General features: G+C 37.8%; 1 protein-coding gene across 1 annotated transcript in view; it reads right to left on the bottom strand.

Annotated features, from left to right (window-relative positions):
- Positions 1 to 18,574, bottom strand: part of NEK11 (NIMA related kinase 11) — an 89,011-nt gene that overhangs the window by 21,745 nt on the left and 48,692 nt on the right. Inside the window, exons 12-13 of the mRNA XM_088521129.1 lie at positions 6,897 to 7,030; positions 2,553 to 2,613 (exon numbers count right to left, since the gene is read on the bottom strand). Of these exons, the coding sequence (XP_088377255.1) occupies positions 2,553 to 2,613; positions 6,897 to 7,030 (195 nt within the window). The remainder of the gene's footprint in view (positions 1 to 2,552; positions 2,614 to 6,896; positions 7,031 to 18,574) is intronic.

An 18,574-nucleotide genomic window follows, 5' to 3' on the forward strand; every position in this document is an offset into this window, starting at 1 on the left:
CTGATTAAGATATGTGCTAATAAGATGGGAGATGCAGCAGTTTTATTTAAAGATAGTTAGTACTCTCTACATCTCTATAGGTTGATACTGGAAGAGTTTAAAATAATAAATATTTAACACTGAATGTATCAAGATAAAAGGGGCCCTAGCAGATTCTCCAGTCATCATCACATATATTTTTTGGAACACATCATGCAAATCTAATTGCTAATTCACTTTGGAGAAAAGGATTTAACTTTCAGCCCAGACTGGTCAGATAGTTTTAATAATTAAAGTACAACTTCATCCTGTAATGTTATTATTTCAAAAGGCATCTTCTTGCTCTTATTACTGAAAGAAAAAGAGGAAGCCAAGAATCTCTTTAATAATTAATATTAAAAAAAAAAAGAAAAAAGAAAAGAAAAGAAAAGAAAAATCTTGGAGGGGTTCAAATCATCTCTGTTCTTCTTGGCAGCTCCCAAGGCAATTCCTCTCATATTAAAATAACAAAACATTGATACATGGAGCCAAATTTTGTCCTTATTTTCACATTTGCAAACCCACTACAGAGGATGTGCCACCAAAGCAGGAGCAGCAGAAGAGTGCAGGGGCCTCGTTAGCATGAAGACATTAACATGAGCATGGGTCTCCGTTCAGACAGTCCCAAGAACCTCCCTGAGTCCGGCCCTTGCTGAAAGGGGACCCAGAACACGGCCAGATGCATCTCAGTGGCTACAAGACTGCAGTGGCCTTGACTTCTTGCTACTCCTTTTCATCCATCTGTCTCTTTTCTAGGTTTTCCCTTCCCATCAGTCCATGCCCATGCAGAGGGGTGAGACAAACTCTGCACTGGAGGAGCCTCTAGCAGGATTTCCTCAGCTTCCCCTGTATTCTTGTTTCAGAGTCCTGAGATAACACTGAGGCAGGCTGGACGTCACTGAATGAGGGTAAATGAGGCTGCTACACAAATCTGCAATTACAGCAGGAGCCTCTGGCAACTTAGCTGGGCTTTCAAGCAGTCCTGAGGCTGTGCTTTGCTGGCACAATTAAACCTATTGGTCTGAAAGGGTAGAGACCAAGCCAATCTCCTTAAATACCCTTCTTTCATCTAAGTATTATTTTCAGCTTTTAAACATGCCAGGAGAAAGGAGATTTTCAGACTTTACATTTATAATGAGAATTTGAAGGAAACTAGGATTAAATTGCAAACCTATATTCTCAGTGATTGCTCTCTCTGCCTCTAATGAGGTACTGTAAGGTAAAAGAAAAAATTTATTATCCAAACTGGATAACTGTAAAAAAACTTTTCCTCTTTTAGTGCATTTTCTCTCACTGTTACAGGTGCTTGAAGCTGCTAAAAAATCAACATAATTCCAATGAATGAAATGAGAAAAATCACGCTTGTGAGGTATAATAAAATGTAATTGCTTAACTTTTGTTGTTGTTGCTTTTAGCGATTCAGAGTTGCAGAACAGTTTAGGTTGGCAGAGACCTCAGGAGAACATCTAGTTCAACAGTTCCTTACAGGAGGGTACAGTTCAAAACCAGAGCAGTCTTCACACTCCAAAATTGGGCATCTCCAGTGATGGAGATCCCACAGCTTCCCCAAGAAACCACTTTCACTGCTTAACATCCTCCGTGTCTCAGTTTTTTCTCTCATATCTAGTCAGAGATATTACATGTATATTTATAAAGCATTAGTAGCATCAGATCAAGAACTGTTCTTTCTTTAGGTTAATTTTAGCTGCCACTTTACAAACTCAGAAAGTGACAGGTACTAAGTGGCTTTAACAGGTGATGGAAACAGCAGAAGGAAGAAGAGAACCAACATCTCCAGGTTCCTACAACTATGTTCTGCTCTCCAGGCCACACGGGTACACTATAAGGGGAAAGCAAAGGTAACATCATAAAGCTCCTTGCTACAATGGCTTGTAAAATGCCAGTATATTATTTTTCTTGATTCTTTTCAACAGTCAAAAATGTATGTCTTTACTATTTTCCAGCTTAAGTACATGACAGAATTTTGCTCTTACTTAAGACAATTTGTTAATTAGCTTTACAAGTTTCAATGCTCAAAATTTCTAAAGAAAACAACTTAAAGCAAAGTTTTCCAAGTTCTGCCTATGTTCCAGGAAGATTAAGGATAATACAAAGCCATTTTAACCTGATTTGTTTATGGCTAGCATCTTTCGTGTTATGGCTGATCTCCACAATTACACTTTTTTCAGCTACAGAGAGTCATCTGCTTTTTCACTACATCTTGAAATATGTTTCTCCAGAGTAAGAGTAGCAGAAGTAAAGTTCTTAAAAACGTTTACTATTACGTTTCACACTTCTGACCATCATGTTTTATGTCCCTATTATTTTCACCCCAAGCACATAACAGTTTATACATTCACTTTTGTCATATTCATACTGCTGTGTAATAGATTAAGGAAGCAACTTTCAAGAAGATCACTTTTGTGATTGACATTAGAGTTGTTCTGTGGCAAAATGGAAATAATTGGTGTGCTGATGAATAAAGACTGTTAACAAATACTGCTATTACATTTAGAGAAAAGATACCATCTTACCCAATGAGCTATTGTTCAGCACACTCTCCAAATACTCAACCATTGCCTCAATATCACTGTCCTGTGGATAGTAAGGTAAAGAACAGCATTAGTGTGAGACAAACTTAAATCCGTAGCAGAGGCAAAATCCCAAAAACATACATGACAGTATTTACACCAATGAGTGCCAGAACTAGAACATAGAAATATAGTAATATATTGTTCAGAGCTTTTCAATGTTTTACTAAAATAACAGGTTTGGGAATGACATTGCATACAAATAATTATTTAGGTCAGATTTGTTGCAACTGTGTAGACTAAGAATAGAGTTTAAAGAAGATACATGACTACTGTTGAGGATGATGTGTAATTTCTGAAAGTTCTTCATCACTACTTTAGCACTGGTTAGTCCTGAAATACCAAAAACATTGAAAAAAAAGAAACTAGGAACTTCTTAACTGTCCCAAAATTTCTTAGGTTTCTGACATCTGCCATTGGAAATTAATATTTATGTTTCATTTAACTTGCATCTACTAATATCTAGTAATAATTACTAATTAAGAACATTCTAATTAAAAACAAGAAAATAGCACTTTTCTATCTGAGGTTTTATATTAGGAGACAGATGATTGTTCTGTCATGATATCTTTAAAGGGATCTGTTACTCATGCACACTGATGAAATTGAGAGAGCTGACCATTAAGTAAACATTGTGCTCCAGAAAACAGATCAGAATTTGTTCAAGTCCATAAGAAAAACCTGATTTACTAGATTTTGTCACCAAATCCTATCTAACAGGATGTTTCTATGGCACTTGAATGAAAACTTACACTGAGATAAAACTACCTGGGCTTTTCCTCCACTTGGATTTAACAGTGCAAGAGGATTTTAGCTATTTTATTTAATATATTTCTTCAATATTTCTTTTTTTGCATAGAAAGCAAAGCCTTACAGAATGTGACAGATACACAGAACAGATATACGCAAGAGGCAGCATGGAAGACTGCTTGGATATTTCAAATTCCAGATTAATGAACCACATTATAATTGCAATTAGCCATGCCAAGGCATGCGATAGGAATCCAGTGAAGCATTTGTTGAGTGCTAGCGCACACACTACACACGGCCAGGGATGAAACCACTGGAGCTACGATAATTTATGCCAGTTGATTACCTGGCTTGATGAGCTCAGGAACGACCTATAACCTGGAAATGGAAAATAGGGGCTAACGTACCATATAAGTAGGCTTCTTGTCTTAACAAAGAGCTTGAATCTACCATAATTTTTGCCTCAAAAACAAAACAAAACAAAAGAAGCAAGACAATAAATTGCAGTAAAAACCATATATTAGCATCTCAGCTAAATCATAGCCAATGGGAAACTCTCACTGAAGGCTAACTATTCAAGAAGAAAACTCCAGTAAGCTTCATATTCTCAAATTATTCTTTTAGAAACAGTTTATCATTCTCCTTTATAGTTTTTCCTTAATTAGCTCTCCTCAATTTAGAAAAACAGTGTTCCTTGAAAAAAAAAAAAATCTGGTGGAAAAGAGCCATCAGACGAAGGAGCCGAAAGTCTGGAAATGTACTGGAAAGTTCCTGCTTGAAATCTGACAAAATGACTTCGTGCAAGGAAAGGGAGGGAGGGAGAAGGGATACTGAACTCTAAAGCTACAACAAGCTGAGATGACACTGTGGATCAGAACCTTGAGTTAACTCCAAATATACAACCGGATGATGTAACTGCGGGCACATCTGTAAGCTGTATAAGGAGAAAACAGCTGTCTCACGTGTCACCCTAAAGCTTTAAAATCACAGAATTTCAGTGGCTTACTCTATGTTCTTTCCTAAACCAGTATTGCATCCCAAGTCAGGCCACTATTTCTCAGTCTTCCTTGGCATCTGTGAAAGCCTAGCAGTTTGAATAAACAAGTCCAGTTCTACATCATGCACCCCAAAGTATTGTTCAATTAGATGACTTTTCTGACCTCATGCTATGGCATGGACTTTTTTTTTTTTTTTAAGTATTTCTTTGAAGTGCTAATGGCATCACTAAGGAGCACTGCCAGACTGGCGCATTTCTGCACTCACTCTGCATGGAAAAAAAAACAGCAAAAAAAATGAGAGGGTTGAGAGGTTTGCGCAGGTTACGAGGGTAAACATCCTACAAGCCCTTATCCTGAAATACAGTAGAATGCTTCTTTCACAGGACATTCTTCCAAAAACTTTATTTGTGAAAGTGTTTTTGAAGGAAGAGTTGAAGGGTGTGAGTTCTCCCTCTGAAGTCTGGTCCTGTCTCCACTGAGATCAGTAAGAGTTTTGGTATGAAGTAGATGACTGTAGAATCAATCCCCTGCAATATATTAGCAAGGTCACATTGATTCTGGCAGATTTTGAAGTTTAATATTGTCAATATTGAGCATGAGGCCGACCTGTGTGTGGGATTCATCTCGGAAAACTGCCGTCATCCATAACAAAGAGGTTCCATGCATACTAAAAACTACGGATCCCTTTACAATGACCAGAAAGGAGGAGGCACTTTTAAGCATACTTTTTCTGACCTGTTTAAATGTATACTGCAAGATAACGTAAATTATGCCCTAAAATCTTTTATGTTCCCTACTTGTGGAGTCTAGAGTCAACTAGTTCATATATTTGCACATATAAGTCCAATCTGCTTTGACTACGGACTCACTGCAGAACCTCTCACTTGAGAAAGGGAAAATGTAAAATTCAGATCACTTTTCAAGAAAAATAAAAGGTGACTGGGTCACTATCCAGAAATAAAGGTGCTGGTCAGTATGAGAAAAAAACGAAGATGGACAATTTGCCTCTTTGCCAGAGGAGGTTCTAAAAGGCATTCGCAGACTATATTTACTAATCACTGTGTGTAGGCCAATTCACAGGGATTTAAGGGAATATGTGCACATGGACTGTTGGCAAATTGAAGCCGTATAGTCCTTTAGGAGAAAAGAGATGTCAGTGGAACATTTCTTCTAAACCAGGATGTCAGTTCCTGTCATCACCAAATGGCGAATAGTTACAGATGACTAAATGTCACCGCTCAAATCTGACTGCCAATGCCTAATTTATTCTGCATTATTAACAAATCTATTTTTATCTTCTGTCCTTCACTAATCCTAAGCAGCAATCTGCTTATTCAAAAACACTGCTGATTGACAGTTAATGATACCTTCAACGAAAGCCGAATGAAAATTTTTAAAAGCATTCTAGAAGGGAAAAATATATATATAAAGTCTGATGAAAGCGAGCAACACTTTATTTTCATGAGTACATTGTGGTAAATTTGCCACGTGACAGGGAACTTGTGTGTCAGAGGTTTGTTTGCGACACACAGACCCAGCACACGGCAGGTGCAACAAAAACATGGCCTTGGACACCCCACTGCTTTACAGCTGACTACTTATTTCTATAGAACATTATCATAAATCACTCCTGAACTTTAAAGCTTATATAGGGAAACAACAAAAGAAAACTTCACGCTTTGAAAGAATATGTCTATTTATTCAAATGATGCTTTCAGGGGCACTGTACACAATGTCTTAAGTTGATGGCCCAGGGTAAAAATGTATTGTTCCTAAATGTCACAGGAGGAGCCGTTTTCAAGATTGTTTGGGCATTTAAGTCACAGATTACACTGAGATTTGATCACTAAAGACAAGATTCACCTCAGCTAATTTTGACCAGATATAAATTAGGTGTCTTTTTCAATACTCTCCAACCTTTTCTCAAACAGCAATCCCTAACACTTTATTGTGACACCCTCACCTGATAAAATTACTCTAAGTCTTCTAATAGTAAGTCTGCTTTTCATTGATCCCTTCTGTGATATTTGGGAGAACCTACACCTCTGAAAACTGTTGGCCAGGTTTCACAGGTGTTTAAGCTCATAGTTTGTCATTTTACCTTAAAAAATGTGCCTGAAATAGGCAGGAAGAAGTGGCATCTAGAAGTGCATATCCTTCCCCAGCAATTAAGAGAAGGAGCCCCAATCTTACGCTTAATTGGTTCAGTATTTAACTTAACTTACACATAACTAACCTTATATGAAAGAACCCCATTCTGAGTGTTTCACAGTGACAAAGTAGTTTACTAACAACAGTTCCTCATAAGGTATTCTTGGGAATCTTATTCCTAAGCTTGATTGAAAGCAAGTTTCTCTACCATCACTATATCTGATGAATTACACATATGCATACACACATAATTAACTCACAGTGTTGACATACACACATACATATTCCCACCAAAACCAGGTCAGTGGGACATCTCTGATAATGAATATAGTTTTCTCTTAGAAAACAAGCATCAAGTGTATACTGTTTTCCCAAAGGTCACATATACCTGTTGATTCGTCTTGGAGACTGTCGGTGACACTTCCACATCCTCCTCCTCCTCCTCCTCTTCACTGCTTTCTGAACAGGATTCAAACTCATCATTATAATATTCTTCTGCAATATGGGGGTCTTCAGGGATCCCTAAAGGTGGTAAGAGACTGTAGCAGGTAGACAAGCAGACAGGCAATCTGCACAAACTTAACAAGATGCAAGGGATTTTCTATCACTCACATCACAGAAAGTTCTGTAACTGAAATCATGGGATAGGTTCTCAGATAAAAATGTTCACCTTTGACGACAGGGTGTTGTTAAACCGTCTCTATCCAAAGGTAAGATTCCTCATCATACGCAAATTAATGACCTCAAAGGAACTGTATTGATTTGGGGCTGCAATTACAGAACCGTAATTTAACTCAGGCAGGAAGGGACCTCAGAGGATCCAGCCTTGCTCAGAGCAGAGTCAGCACTGAACTGAATCCTGCAGAGAAGGGATTTTTTGCCCCATTTTTGTTTTTCCCAACACGTGTATCCTGTGGTGAATAAGGGGGTACGTTATAATGGAAAATAAAGTATAACAGGCTGAAGTTTAAAAAGTACAGTAGATAAAATCTGTATCTCTATTCCAAACTTCCCCCAAACAATAACACAGCTATCTGTGGCCATCTGAAGAAATAGCAGGCTCTCCACTTTTCTAGAAAGGGAACCGCAGTGCAACGACTTGCCCAAGAGAGACAGAGGTCAGGGATGGAAATGGCAGGAGAGCAGCCGAAAGCCTGACTCAGCAGTCGGGGCCGCCTGAAGCATTTGTAGAGGGAGATACTCCAAGAGAAGTAATCCCCTTCCTTTGATTTCAGGTAATCCCTTACTGAGTTACCATCAGGATAACTCACAGCCAGGGCTATTATGATTTTCAATAAGAAAAACATTGGTCTCCTCCTTTGACTGGTATTATTACACAAAATGGTATTTGAAGACACAAGCAGCTTAACATCCATCCAACGTAAATCACCATAGTCTTTATTTTAGTGAATGCTGATTTGTCCTATTCTTCCCAATTAAAGTTACACCTTTAAAGAAGTACAACCTGACTTATTTTAAATGTTCCTGCTTTGGAATAAATTATTTTCAATCAATATGACATTAAGAATTAGAAACAACTAATAGTTTTTTTATTTTAATTGTTTCACACAGATGAAAAATGGAATACAGTTAAAATCCATTAAAAGATGTCCTTGGAGTTCGGCAAGGAGAACCATTCTAATCTTTTAAAAAAGAAAGGTACTCAGGGAAAAAAATAAAGTATTTATCTACTGCATTAGGTAGTTGAAGCTTTGCTTCTGAAATACGCTTTCTATTATCTGCTCTCTCTAAAGTATTTTCACAAACACTTCCTTGTTTTATAAGTTGATTTACCTCCAAAATGCTGGCACATTTTCACTCAGGTTTTTCTATTTTAAGATACTTATGCAAGCTGAATAACAGCACTATGCTGCACTGACACAATTTCTCGTCCTTCCTTTTTCTATTTTTCATCTTTCAGAGTTTCTAATAAAAGATCAATATGTGGGCTCCCAGGAAAACAACAACAGAATCAAAATCCTTTTCCCACAAAATAAAGCATTTATTATTGTGTTTAAGTTCTTCCAAGTGCCACTTGACAGAGACGCCTAATATTAATCTTAAAAAAAAATCTTACAAACCATTCCTTTTTATTATGGAAGAACATCACTAAATTAAGATGTCTCCTTTTCACTTCCAGATGGAGTGAGTAGTAATTTTTCTCTCTTTCAGAGAGAGTCCTGTGATTCCTGATTCATTCCTGTGATTATTATAAATGCATTAGCTTCATCTGCATTATATCTATGCATAGATATATAGATTCACATACATATGAATCAGCCTATTTATTACATCCTAATGCAAACACTGTACTACACTAGTGTTTCCTGAGTTCTCCCATATTCTCCATTTGTCCACTGTCACACTAAAAAGCATAATCCTCCCCAACCAAACAAGGTATCAAAATCAGTCTTGTTATGTCTTGTTATTTATAAGGTCAAAATATGTGCTCTGGTTTCACTAAAGTCCTATAGCTTGCAAATAGCTTATGAGTAGACAGGTTGTTCCATAGAGTTATGGGATGCTGACACCAGCCACAGCCCAGCACCACGTCAGCTTTCACACCCTTTTCAGCATTGCCTACTTTATTGTCTGTGAACTGTTTTGACCTATATATGTGAATGGTCTGTTAATCCAAGTTCAATAATAATTTAAATGCTAGCTCAGACATTGAATAGAGAGAGTTCACTTACGTTCACATTTACTGGCTTCAGTTCAGAAACTATTCCAAATGACATTTCTGAAAGAAAACTGCATGTCTAGTGGATTGGAGTTTGTGTGCTAGCCATAATGTAAAAAGAAGAATAAATAGTTTCTCTATATTATTATACATTACCAAAAAAAATGTATTTAAAACTTTCTTTTTTTTTTCTTAACAAGCCTCTTTAAAGAAGGGACCTTCAAAATATCAGCCAATTAATTTAGTATATATATCATTCCATCTAAGATTTCCTTGAGTCCTCCTAAAGACAGTCAATTCCCAGTTCTCCACATGGTACTTATGCAAAGGTGTGAGTCTCTGCAGAGCTAATTTGGGTGCAGAATAGCTTACTTAGCTGAGGCTCAGGATCAGCCTGATTTCAAGAACAAATTAGCTGGCTTTAGCACAGCAGACATCAGGAGTCACTGTGGCAAGCTGTACCCCAGCTGGTCCCCCACTGAACCCGCCTGAATATCCTAGCACCACGTGGTCCTGCTCCCCTGTGAGAGACACTAAAGAAACAGCAGCAACTGACTCACTTCCTCCAGACCTGGCACGAACAGACAGAGTAAAATCCAGGCTCACTCTTTGATAACCACTTGCTTTCCCCATGCTTTAGTGCAGTGCAGACAAACTGAGTTGGCCTAGGATTTATGGCTCTGGGCAGACATCATCAGATGAGGGTGGGTCCCACTTCTTCATCTGCAGAGCATCCCCCAGCACGGCCTTCCCGTTATCCCGAATACTTCAGTCCCCACTTCATTTCCACTAGCCAGGTGGTGAAGAGCTAACTAAGGTAGAAATTAACTCCACTTGTGTTATTTTAGTAAATAAATAAATAAATAAATAAATAAAAGCGGTGCTAGTGAGGTTAATGTCCAGCCTACCATACTGAAAGAGAAAACAGAAGTTCTGCTGCTGGACCCAAAATATCCTGTCTCATTATTTCAACAGCTGGGCTGGGAGAACAACAGTGATGTATTTAACAAGGTCCTGTCACCGCCTGCAGACCATGGGACTTACTGTGCTCACACAGCAATGCCTATCTGCCCAAGCATAAAACTACCCCAAATCACCAGGAAAGTCACTCTGTGCTGCCTACATGTGCTAAGCAGGTAGGAACCCTCCCATCACAGACCCCTGGAAAAGAAAGGTTGGGTAACATCCAATATCTGATTTCCTAATGCTGGGCCACTGTCATCGCTAAACATGATGCCTCGTGCCTGAAAGCCATGGTGATAAAGTTGTCCTTCATACACCTATTCTCCCTCTGAAACAGTTTTGGAGCACAAACTGCTCTTTTCTGCACCCCCTCGCCCCACAACCTGTAGACTTGCTCTGACACTGCACTTTACCCAGCTCAGCATATCTCACTAAGGTCAGCCACAGTACCTTTTATTTTCTTACAAAGGACTTAACTCAGAACAAACACGGTTACTGTTTAAGAACTGCTAGGTATGTACCATTGAGAAGCTTGATACTTTTAAAGCATATTAGATACTCAAAAGAAGAAAAAATCAAATAATAACATTTATCTTTATATTTCTTTCTATATCTATACCATGATGCTAATAGTGGAAGCAAAGATAAAAAAAAAATGAGTTATCTAAAAAAATTATAAAAGCACTGCTATTTCCTAAGAAGATAAGCTATGCAGAAAATGAAGAATGTAGTACTTGTAATATTTTACTTTATCTTCCAAAAGCTTTTCCAGGTATCATAGTATTTTGGTGACAAGAACAGTTTCTACCAATGAGATGAAAACCCTTTGATAGATATCTTTAATTTTCTCTTGCCTTCAAGTCATCTTTATTATTGATATAAGGAAGCAGCATTCTAAAATATCACTGAATGTATAATCCAAACAATAAAGTTAATTTATTAAAAAAGAAAAGAAGGAAAATGAAACAGAACTATATGTTCATTTTCACCACTTGTATTCAAAATAACAAAGCCACACTTGGCTCCTAAGGGATCTTATGCCCACACCTTTACTGTGTCTCTGGAAGGCGCAAGATTCATCACTTGTCACTTCTAAATTTTAAGCAGAAAACTTAATATTTCCACTCCTCATTCCCAGAGCACTAGAAGCACCAAAGTGAGAAGTACTTTGACAGACCTGTGCTCTCATGAGATACGATGCATTCTTAAACCTATGGTGGCACTACACACTGTCCGAGTCCCCTCAAAAAGCAGGGATTACATACGGAACTGAGTCCATCAGGGGACCCAAGCTAGGCAGGAAGCTGGAGCCTCCTGAGAAGCTGCGAGATGTGTCTGGTCAGACAATACAAAGGGGAAATGTTATTGCAACAAACCTACTTTGGAATGTAGTAAATTCTAACTACATGTTAGGAAAAATATTTTTACCTTGATGGTGGTGAAAGGCTAGAACAAGGACTCGTCTTTGGAGGTGATCCTATTAGACCTGCCTTGAACAGAGGGTTGCACTAGAAGACCCCTAGAGGTCTTTTCCAACCTAAATTACTCCATGATTCTGTAATTACATAATGCTCCACAAACCAGTTCTTTAAAATGACCCCCACTATATTTGTGTGTGCACATATTTAACATACACAGTTACAAGTTGAACGTAACCATACCAATGTTCTGTCCCTGCAAAACATGCACATTCTCAGAAATCACTTACAAAAAGAGATGGTGAATAAAACTGGCCAACACTCTTCAGAATAGCACATCAATTATCACAAAGATTGCTTCAAGGGAGGAAATAGAAAGACTTGAACCTCCACAGTTAGGAGAGAGACACAGTTAGGAGAGGTACAGATACACTTCCCAGTGTTACATACTCCTAAATGAAAAACTCTGGATGAGAACAATGGGTCTGGGTCTCTCCACAGTCCGGGACACTATTCACATGATTAGGCAAAAACAAGACAACTCCAATGTTATAACTTAAATTCACCCAGATTGGTTTCTTTCCAGGGGCAGGACAAATTTCAAACTTTAAAAATTGCCATCAAACAGAGTCAATGTCCTTTGGTCATCTTCAGATGAGATATGCATTATTAAGCTATGGCACTTTGTTTTTCAGAAGGTCAAAAGAAGCTTTTGTCTGGATATTCTAAACTAGACTTCAAAAGACTCCAGGAGAGCACAGTTTAGGAAATGAACTAAGGGACCCAACAGAATTTTTATGAATGTCTTGTGCCAGCCTTTTGCCTAAGCACAAAAGGACTAAGCAGTCATTAAAAGAAGTACATTCTGTATATGTACTGTATATAATGCAACCATGAAGTTAAATGATTAGTTATAAATGAGAACTAGAAATACAGCAAAACTTCAACACTGACATTACATGATCTTGTTTAGCATTATAAAAAGGTAAAAGCTTTGATTTACTTGTAGGATTTACTGAGTGATGATTTAACAATCATGAAATTTGTAGGAAAATGGAGATACAAAGGATTTAGATTGGAGTAGTGTTATGGAGGTCTTCTATGATTAGAGATTACACAATGATATAATTTATTCAAAATGTTTTTATAATGAAGAATTGCTCCTTTACCCAAAAGCATATTTCCAAGATAAAAAAAAAAACTCTATTCCAAGGACACTTGTTTTTTCCAGGACTCCCATCCTCTAGTATTTTATTGATGTGTATATAGTGAGTGCCTGAATGGAGGAAAAGAAGAGGTTTTAAGTAACTAGAAATAATAATTACATCACAATTTTTACCCTAATTTTGGGGAGGGAGAGATACAAGTGGTCCTATTTTTCTAATTGGCACCTATATAGAATGAGGAGTTCTGGTAGGCTGTAACACTGAGGATGATGTCCTGCTGCTTCTCAAGCACAGCTTAAAGTTTAGAAATATTCAGAAATCATTCTTCCACTAATGGGAGGATGAAGAGAATGAGCAATATAACAGTGACACCAATTATACAGTGAGTCTTGGAAGCCAATTTCTCTAGGCACAATGACAGACTCTTACTGTAAAGGTTGTCCTATTATTTGCAGTGTCCAGCAGGAACACAGCAAGATCCAGGCATATCATTAAAGGAAAACTGACTACAAAATTACCTTAAAACTACCTTAGCCTTTCAGTGATTTTAAACTTTTTTGATCAGCCAAAGCATACTATCAAATAAAACCTCAGTATTGCTGCTCTGTTTAGCAGAGCCTGCCTGATAACTTTCCTTCTCAAGACATAAAATAGGGATATTTTCATGGCCAGAACTTACTGAGGAGTGGTTCACATGGAAACTTTGTATGAGCAGTTCAATGGCTGTAATGGTGTGGGTGTAGCAAAGGTAAATGTAAAATACATTTGATTTGGATAAAAAAGGTGAGCTGTATTTTAGACCTATACAAAAAGAAGTAAATGACTGCAGGTAGTAAATCTAGGAACAAAGCACTGAGAGGTTAAATAACTAGATGAATTTAACAGGTGAAAGTCAATGTACTTGCTATATCTTGGGCATGCTCTGCTCAACACAGCATACAAAACAGCAGGAGAATGTAAAGTAAGCTCTTTTATTTGTGTCACCTTCTCATTTCCCCCCCAGCTATTCATTTGACAGTCACAAGGACTAAAGGCTAGACCGGTAGGAGCTGCAAAAGAATTCAGTTTTTACATCTCCTTCCTGAGAAAATTCTTCCCCACTTGGAACTGGCTCCAGTTTTTGCTGGCCCCGTGCATTTTGTCCAAGCTCCCTAGAAATGCTGCTTAGTTTGACAAGGGAGCTACAAAGCTGCTTTAGAGGGGAAACACTTATGCAGCATTTCTCTGTACCATCCTGCTCACTGATGCTTCATTTGCAAGTAAATGCCTGGTGTGCCTTTAGTTATGTTCATTTATCCTTGAGTTGTAGTGTAATGTTGCATTGCCCTTTATTTTGAACTGATCTACAACTAAACCTAGGATCTAAAGAAGCTACAAAACACTAAAGTGTGTAAATACCAGCTACATAAGCAATGTATCAACCAAAAAAAAAAAAAAAAAAAAAAGAGAAGATATACTAATTTGGGTATCTTGCTTTTGAGTGCTTCCTAACTTTACACAGTGTTTTGTAAATGTTCTTTAATGCTGTGCTTTGGAATGAGTAAAAGGACTCCCAAGGCAGATTTTAAAAAGAATCAGCCAGAACGTTTTTAACTGTTGTCATTGATCAAGGTTAAATGTTGTGGTAGGCCCTATTTATCCATGCCAAACTAAATCAACACAAAAAATACATCAGAAAAAAGTACCAGCTGTAGAGTAACATATTTTGCTATCCCCACACTTTCAAAGTGTTTGGCTTTTTTTTACACAAATGTTGCTAAAAGTCTACAGTTATTTCATTCTGCAAGCTTCCCTCAGAACAGCTGTCAGAGGGAGACTTCTGTAATAAGCAAGCTGTGAATTTTTGTGAAGCCATGAAAAGATTGATGTAGCTAGGCATACTGAATAGTACTTCGCATTGGAAAGGTTTCCTGGTGGGTTTACGAGCAGAGTTCAATTCCTGATGGATAGAAAGGCCTCAGCTTCTCAATAAAAATAATTGCTCTCAAGTAAGCTGAAGCATACAACAATGTATTTCTTCATAGAAGCTTCTAATGACTCTAAACAAAAGCGATATTGAAACTTCATGAAATTTCCAAGAATATTGCCAGGTCTAGGGCTGCCCTCATAGAAGAAGGATTTAGATGGGAACAATAGGCAAATCAAGATATCAACAGCCCAAAGGCGATACTTTTAGGGAAGAATGCCTTAAATGAAAAGAATAACATTTCAAGAGATGAAATAATTCATCCATTGACTCATTTTCCTCCTCACGACTAAAATTCACAAATTTTGTTTAGCCTTATTCTTGCTAGAATAAACCAGATTTATTATTCTCTCTATTTTAATTATGGGTGAAGCAGGATCTCATATAAAGGTGGGAAAGAAAAGCCCCAGACACGTGAGCAGGGGAGGCAGAGGTGCTGCCCACGTGCCTGCTTCCTGAAAGGCAGGAGCGTCTCTGGACTTTCGGCACGCCACGTGCAAAGAGCAAGGGCTGGTCACCACCAGTGCCCAACTAGAGGCAGGTTTCACAGTGAGCATCCTATAGCCTCTCTGCAGCAAGCAACTACTCAGGGAATATACCTTATGGTCCTGGAAATATTCCTGATTGTAACAGTAACACAGATCTTTGCATGCTGTGCCCCGCTCACTTATTAAAAGCTATGTTCTTTACCTATCAAGGTTACAGGAGTATAAATCTGTATGCATAAATCACTTGTCAAGACCTAACTTGCTGTGACTCTAGCAAGATATATTAGCTATGTCTGAGATGAGTTTGCTCCATTGCTCCTGTTCTTCTTTTCTGATTCCTATTTTACACAATTTTATTCGATTTGGACATGCTAAATATAGCTGGCCCAGCTACCTGTGGTTCTCCAAACAGGTACTGTGTAATAAGTTGCCATCTTTCTCCACAGAACTGATCCAGGGCAGAGGCTCATTCACACCTTAATATTTAGCTCAGGAAAGGCAGTTTCATTTACCCTGGGATTACTGAGGATTTATTGTTTTTTACACAAAGTAGGGTAACCGCATGAAAGAGGGAACCACTGGAAAATCCATCACAAAAATCACTGCAGCTTCTCAATTGAGACAAGTCCTCCTGGTTGCAGAGGATGTTACAACAACACAGAAAGTTGCTTAATGATTATAAAAATTATTCTAAGCTATTTCGACTGGCTGGAGTGAAAAACAAAACGAGACATATAATTTTCCTAAAAGCCTTTGAGCTGTATGATTGCCTGCGTGATCATATGCTGGAGAATTACTCAGTTTCCCAATCAGTATGCATTAATATTATTTTACAATCACAGTGCAAAACACGCCGAGATGCTTAAAAACATGTTGAGAAAAACTGGAGGCTTTTAACCTTTTAAGATATAAAAACACTTTGAAAGTCATTCAGCAAAGCTTATAAAGTAACAGAGTGGAGGAAAAAAACATTATTTTAGAATGAATGAGCATTTTGAATTTGAGATTCAGTTGAACTTCATCCACTTGAAATTCGTAACAATAAACCCATAGTTTACAATTAGCAATGGAAATATAGAAATAATGCATGCAATTACTGCAACGTACGCAGCTGTTTTGGAATTATAATGAAATCAGAGGTTGCCAGATGTAACACACTTCAACATATTAAATTAAGGAATTTAATATCTTATAATCTTTGGAGCATAAAAAAAAAAGGAATGGAATATAAACCAGAAAGACTAGACAGACGGAATTAACTGGTAGACAAGGACCAAAAATAAAAGCTTTCAGAAGTTACTACACAAAAGAAAAAAAAGTTAAGAAATGAAGTTCAATATAGATTATTACTAAACATACATAGTGAGAAGATTCCTGTTCTGCTAATATAGGACTCAGGGGCCAGAGAAATGGGGGGAAAATGGGACAAGATTTATTTTCAGCTCCTAGTTACCATAGCTCATTCATATCTGGGGGTCAGAGCGGAGGAAACGAGCTTTTCCTTCCACCTTGACATCAGGATCCAGAGGAAGAGCCTGTCTCTACAGCTGCTGCTTTACTAGTAGCTCCAGCTCAGAGACATCTGTGTTTAAAAGCTCCTTCAGAAAGAAACTTAAATACATGCTAAAATAAAGTCTCTGTTCAAAGCACTTTGCAGAAATGTAGAGACCTGTGATCCTTCTCAGGAGTGAACTTCATGGAAGATGGAAAAACACGCTCCAGTGTCCTGCTTTTGCCACTCGGCTTACTACACAGTAGTGTCCATGAACTAAATGTAGTTACATCAGCAGCCATTTACATCAGTGCAATTATTATCAATTTCTACTAGTACAATTGAGAGCAAAAAAAACATCCTCAAGCACAGGTTTCCAATATGTATTATGCATCTTTAATTCACATGCTTTTCGTTTTTTCATCTTTTTCTGCACAAAGAACCTGAATATACCATATTGTCAGCTTAAGCTTTTTTGCTCCTAACTTGACCCCTTCCCACACACAAGTATGCCAAGTAAGAGCAGAGGAGTCGTTTATGCAGAGCTAGTGCTCTTACAGAAAGGAGATGAAACGAAATGGCTTCATTGGGAATGGATTCTTGGATTCATTCAAGTGAAGCCCACGTAGCAATGTACTGGCAACCCAGTAACTCAAAGTACAATAGTTTATTGATGGCCCTTTAGCCCTGTGTTGCTCTGCTCCATTGTCTTTTTCATGGCAGCCTCTCAAGTGCTGCAGTTAAGAAAAGCCATTTTTGCCTACAGAATATGAGTACATTTCCCTACGGAATTTCTTAAGTGATTTGCCTACCGATTTCTTATCTGATATGACTATAGAGTGGCAATTCTAGTCACAATTGCAAGTGCATGGCTTTAAGTTCTCATTGCTCCATCTGTGTTTATACCCACTCACTTAAGGCAGTTTCTTTTACTGATGACATGATAAAACAGATATGACCTTACAAGTCTACAAATTAAATGTCGGACTATTGCAAGCCAATGCCAGAAAAGCACTGTGAGTCCTGTACAATGCCTGACACCAGAATGTATTTGGAACATACCAGGCATGCTGCATATTTCCTACAAGTGCCCAGCCACTTCTACCTGTTCTTTTTACCAAGTTAGATGAACTCTGTTGACATAGTTATGTATCCAGGATAGTAGAGGGGCAGAACTTCAACACATGTTGCAAACTTTCTATTTGTCTATAATCTTTGATAATCTATTAGCTGCTATGTTCCTGAAGAAACTTAAATTATTGTCAAATAAGAAGTACATCCTCTAGCCACAGAAAGGTGGGAATTAAATAGTAAGGCTTATATACCTCTCAAGAAACTGTTGCTGTAACTGCAACTTATCAAGTTCATTCTTCCTAAAGTTCAGGACTTTACCATTATAATGTGAACCTTGCTACATTTTAAAACAATTCCAAACCCTATAGATAATCCCAATAGTCTCCTCACTGCTGCAGTATTATCAGAGGAAAATATCTACACAACCTTAAATCTAAGCAAATCAAGTGGCATGTTGGTTTTTCTCTGCAAAACAGTTTCTTCGCCTTGTGTTATAGAAGCACTGTAAGGAAATGCATATCACAACTGCCTTCATCACAGCAAGGCTGTAAGCTCTGTCAGCAGGATAACATTGCACTCCTCGGGATAAAACTGACCCCGGCTGACCTCCTTCAAAACCAAGGGGCCATTAATGCCCCTGAAGGAATATGCTGAAGGAATTAATAGCTATTAGCTTACAGCTTGTTGAATTTAATATTCTTTTTGGCCCCTATAAAAAAAAGTATTAAGTTTTAATAGTGGAGATAGCTTTAAACCCAGTACTTTTCAACTGTGAAAAACTGATCCAAATCAGAAGGATCAAGGAAGATGGTAAGGAAA

The sequence above is a fragment of the Tinamus guttatus genome, unplaced genomic scaffold, assembly GCF_059628265.1.
Source record: "Tinamus guttatus ecotype Peru unplaced genomic scaffold, ASM5962826v1 Tinamus_guttatus_pri_ptg000115l, whole genome shotgun sequence".
NCBI lineage: Eukaryota > Metazoa > Chordata > Aves > Tinamiformes > Tinamidae > Tinamus > Tinamus guttatus.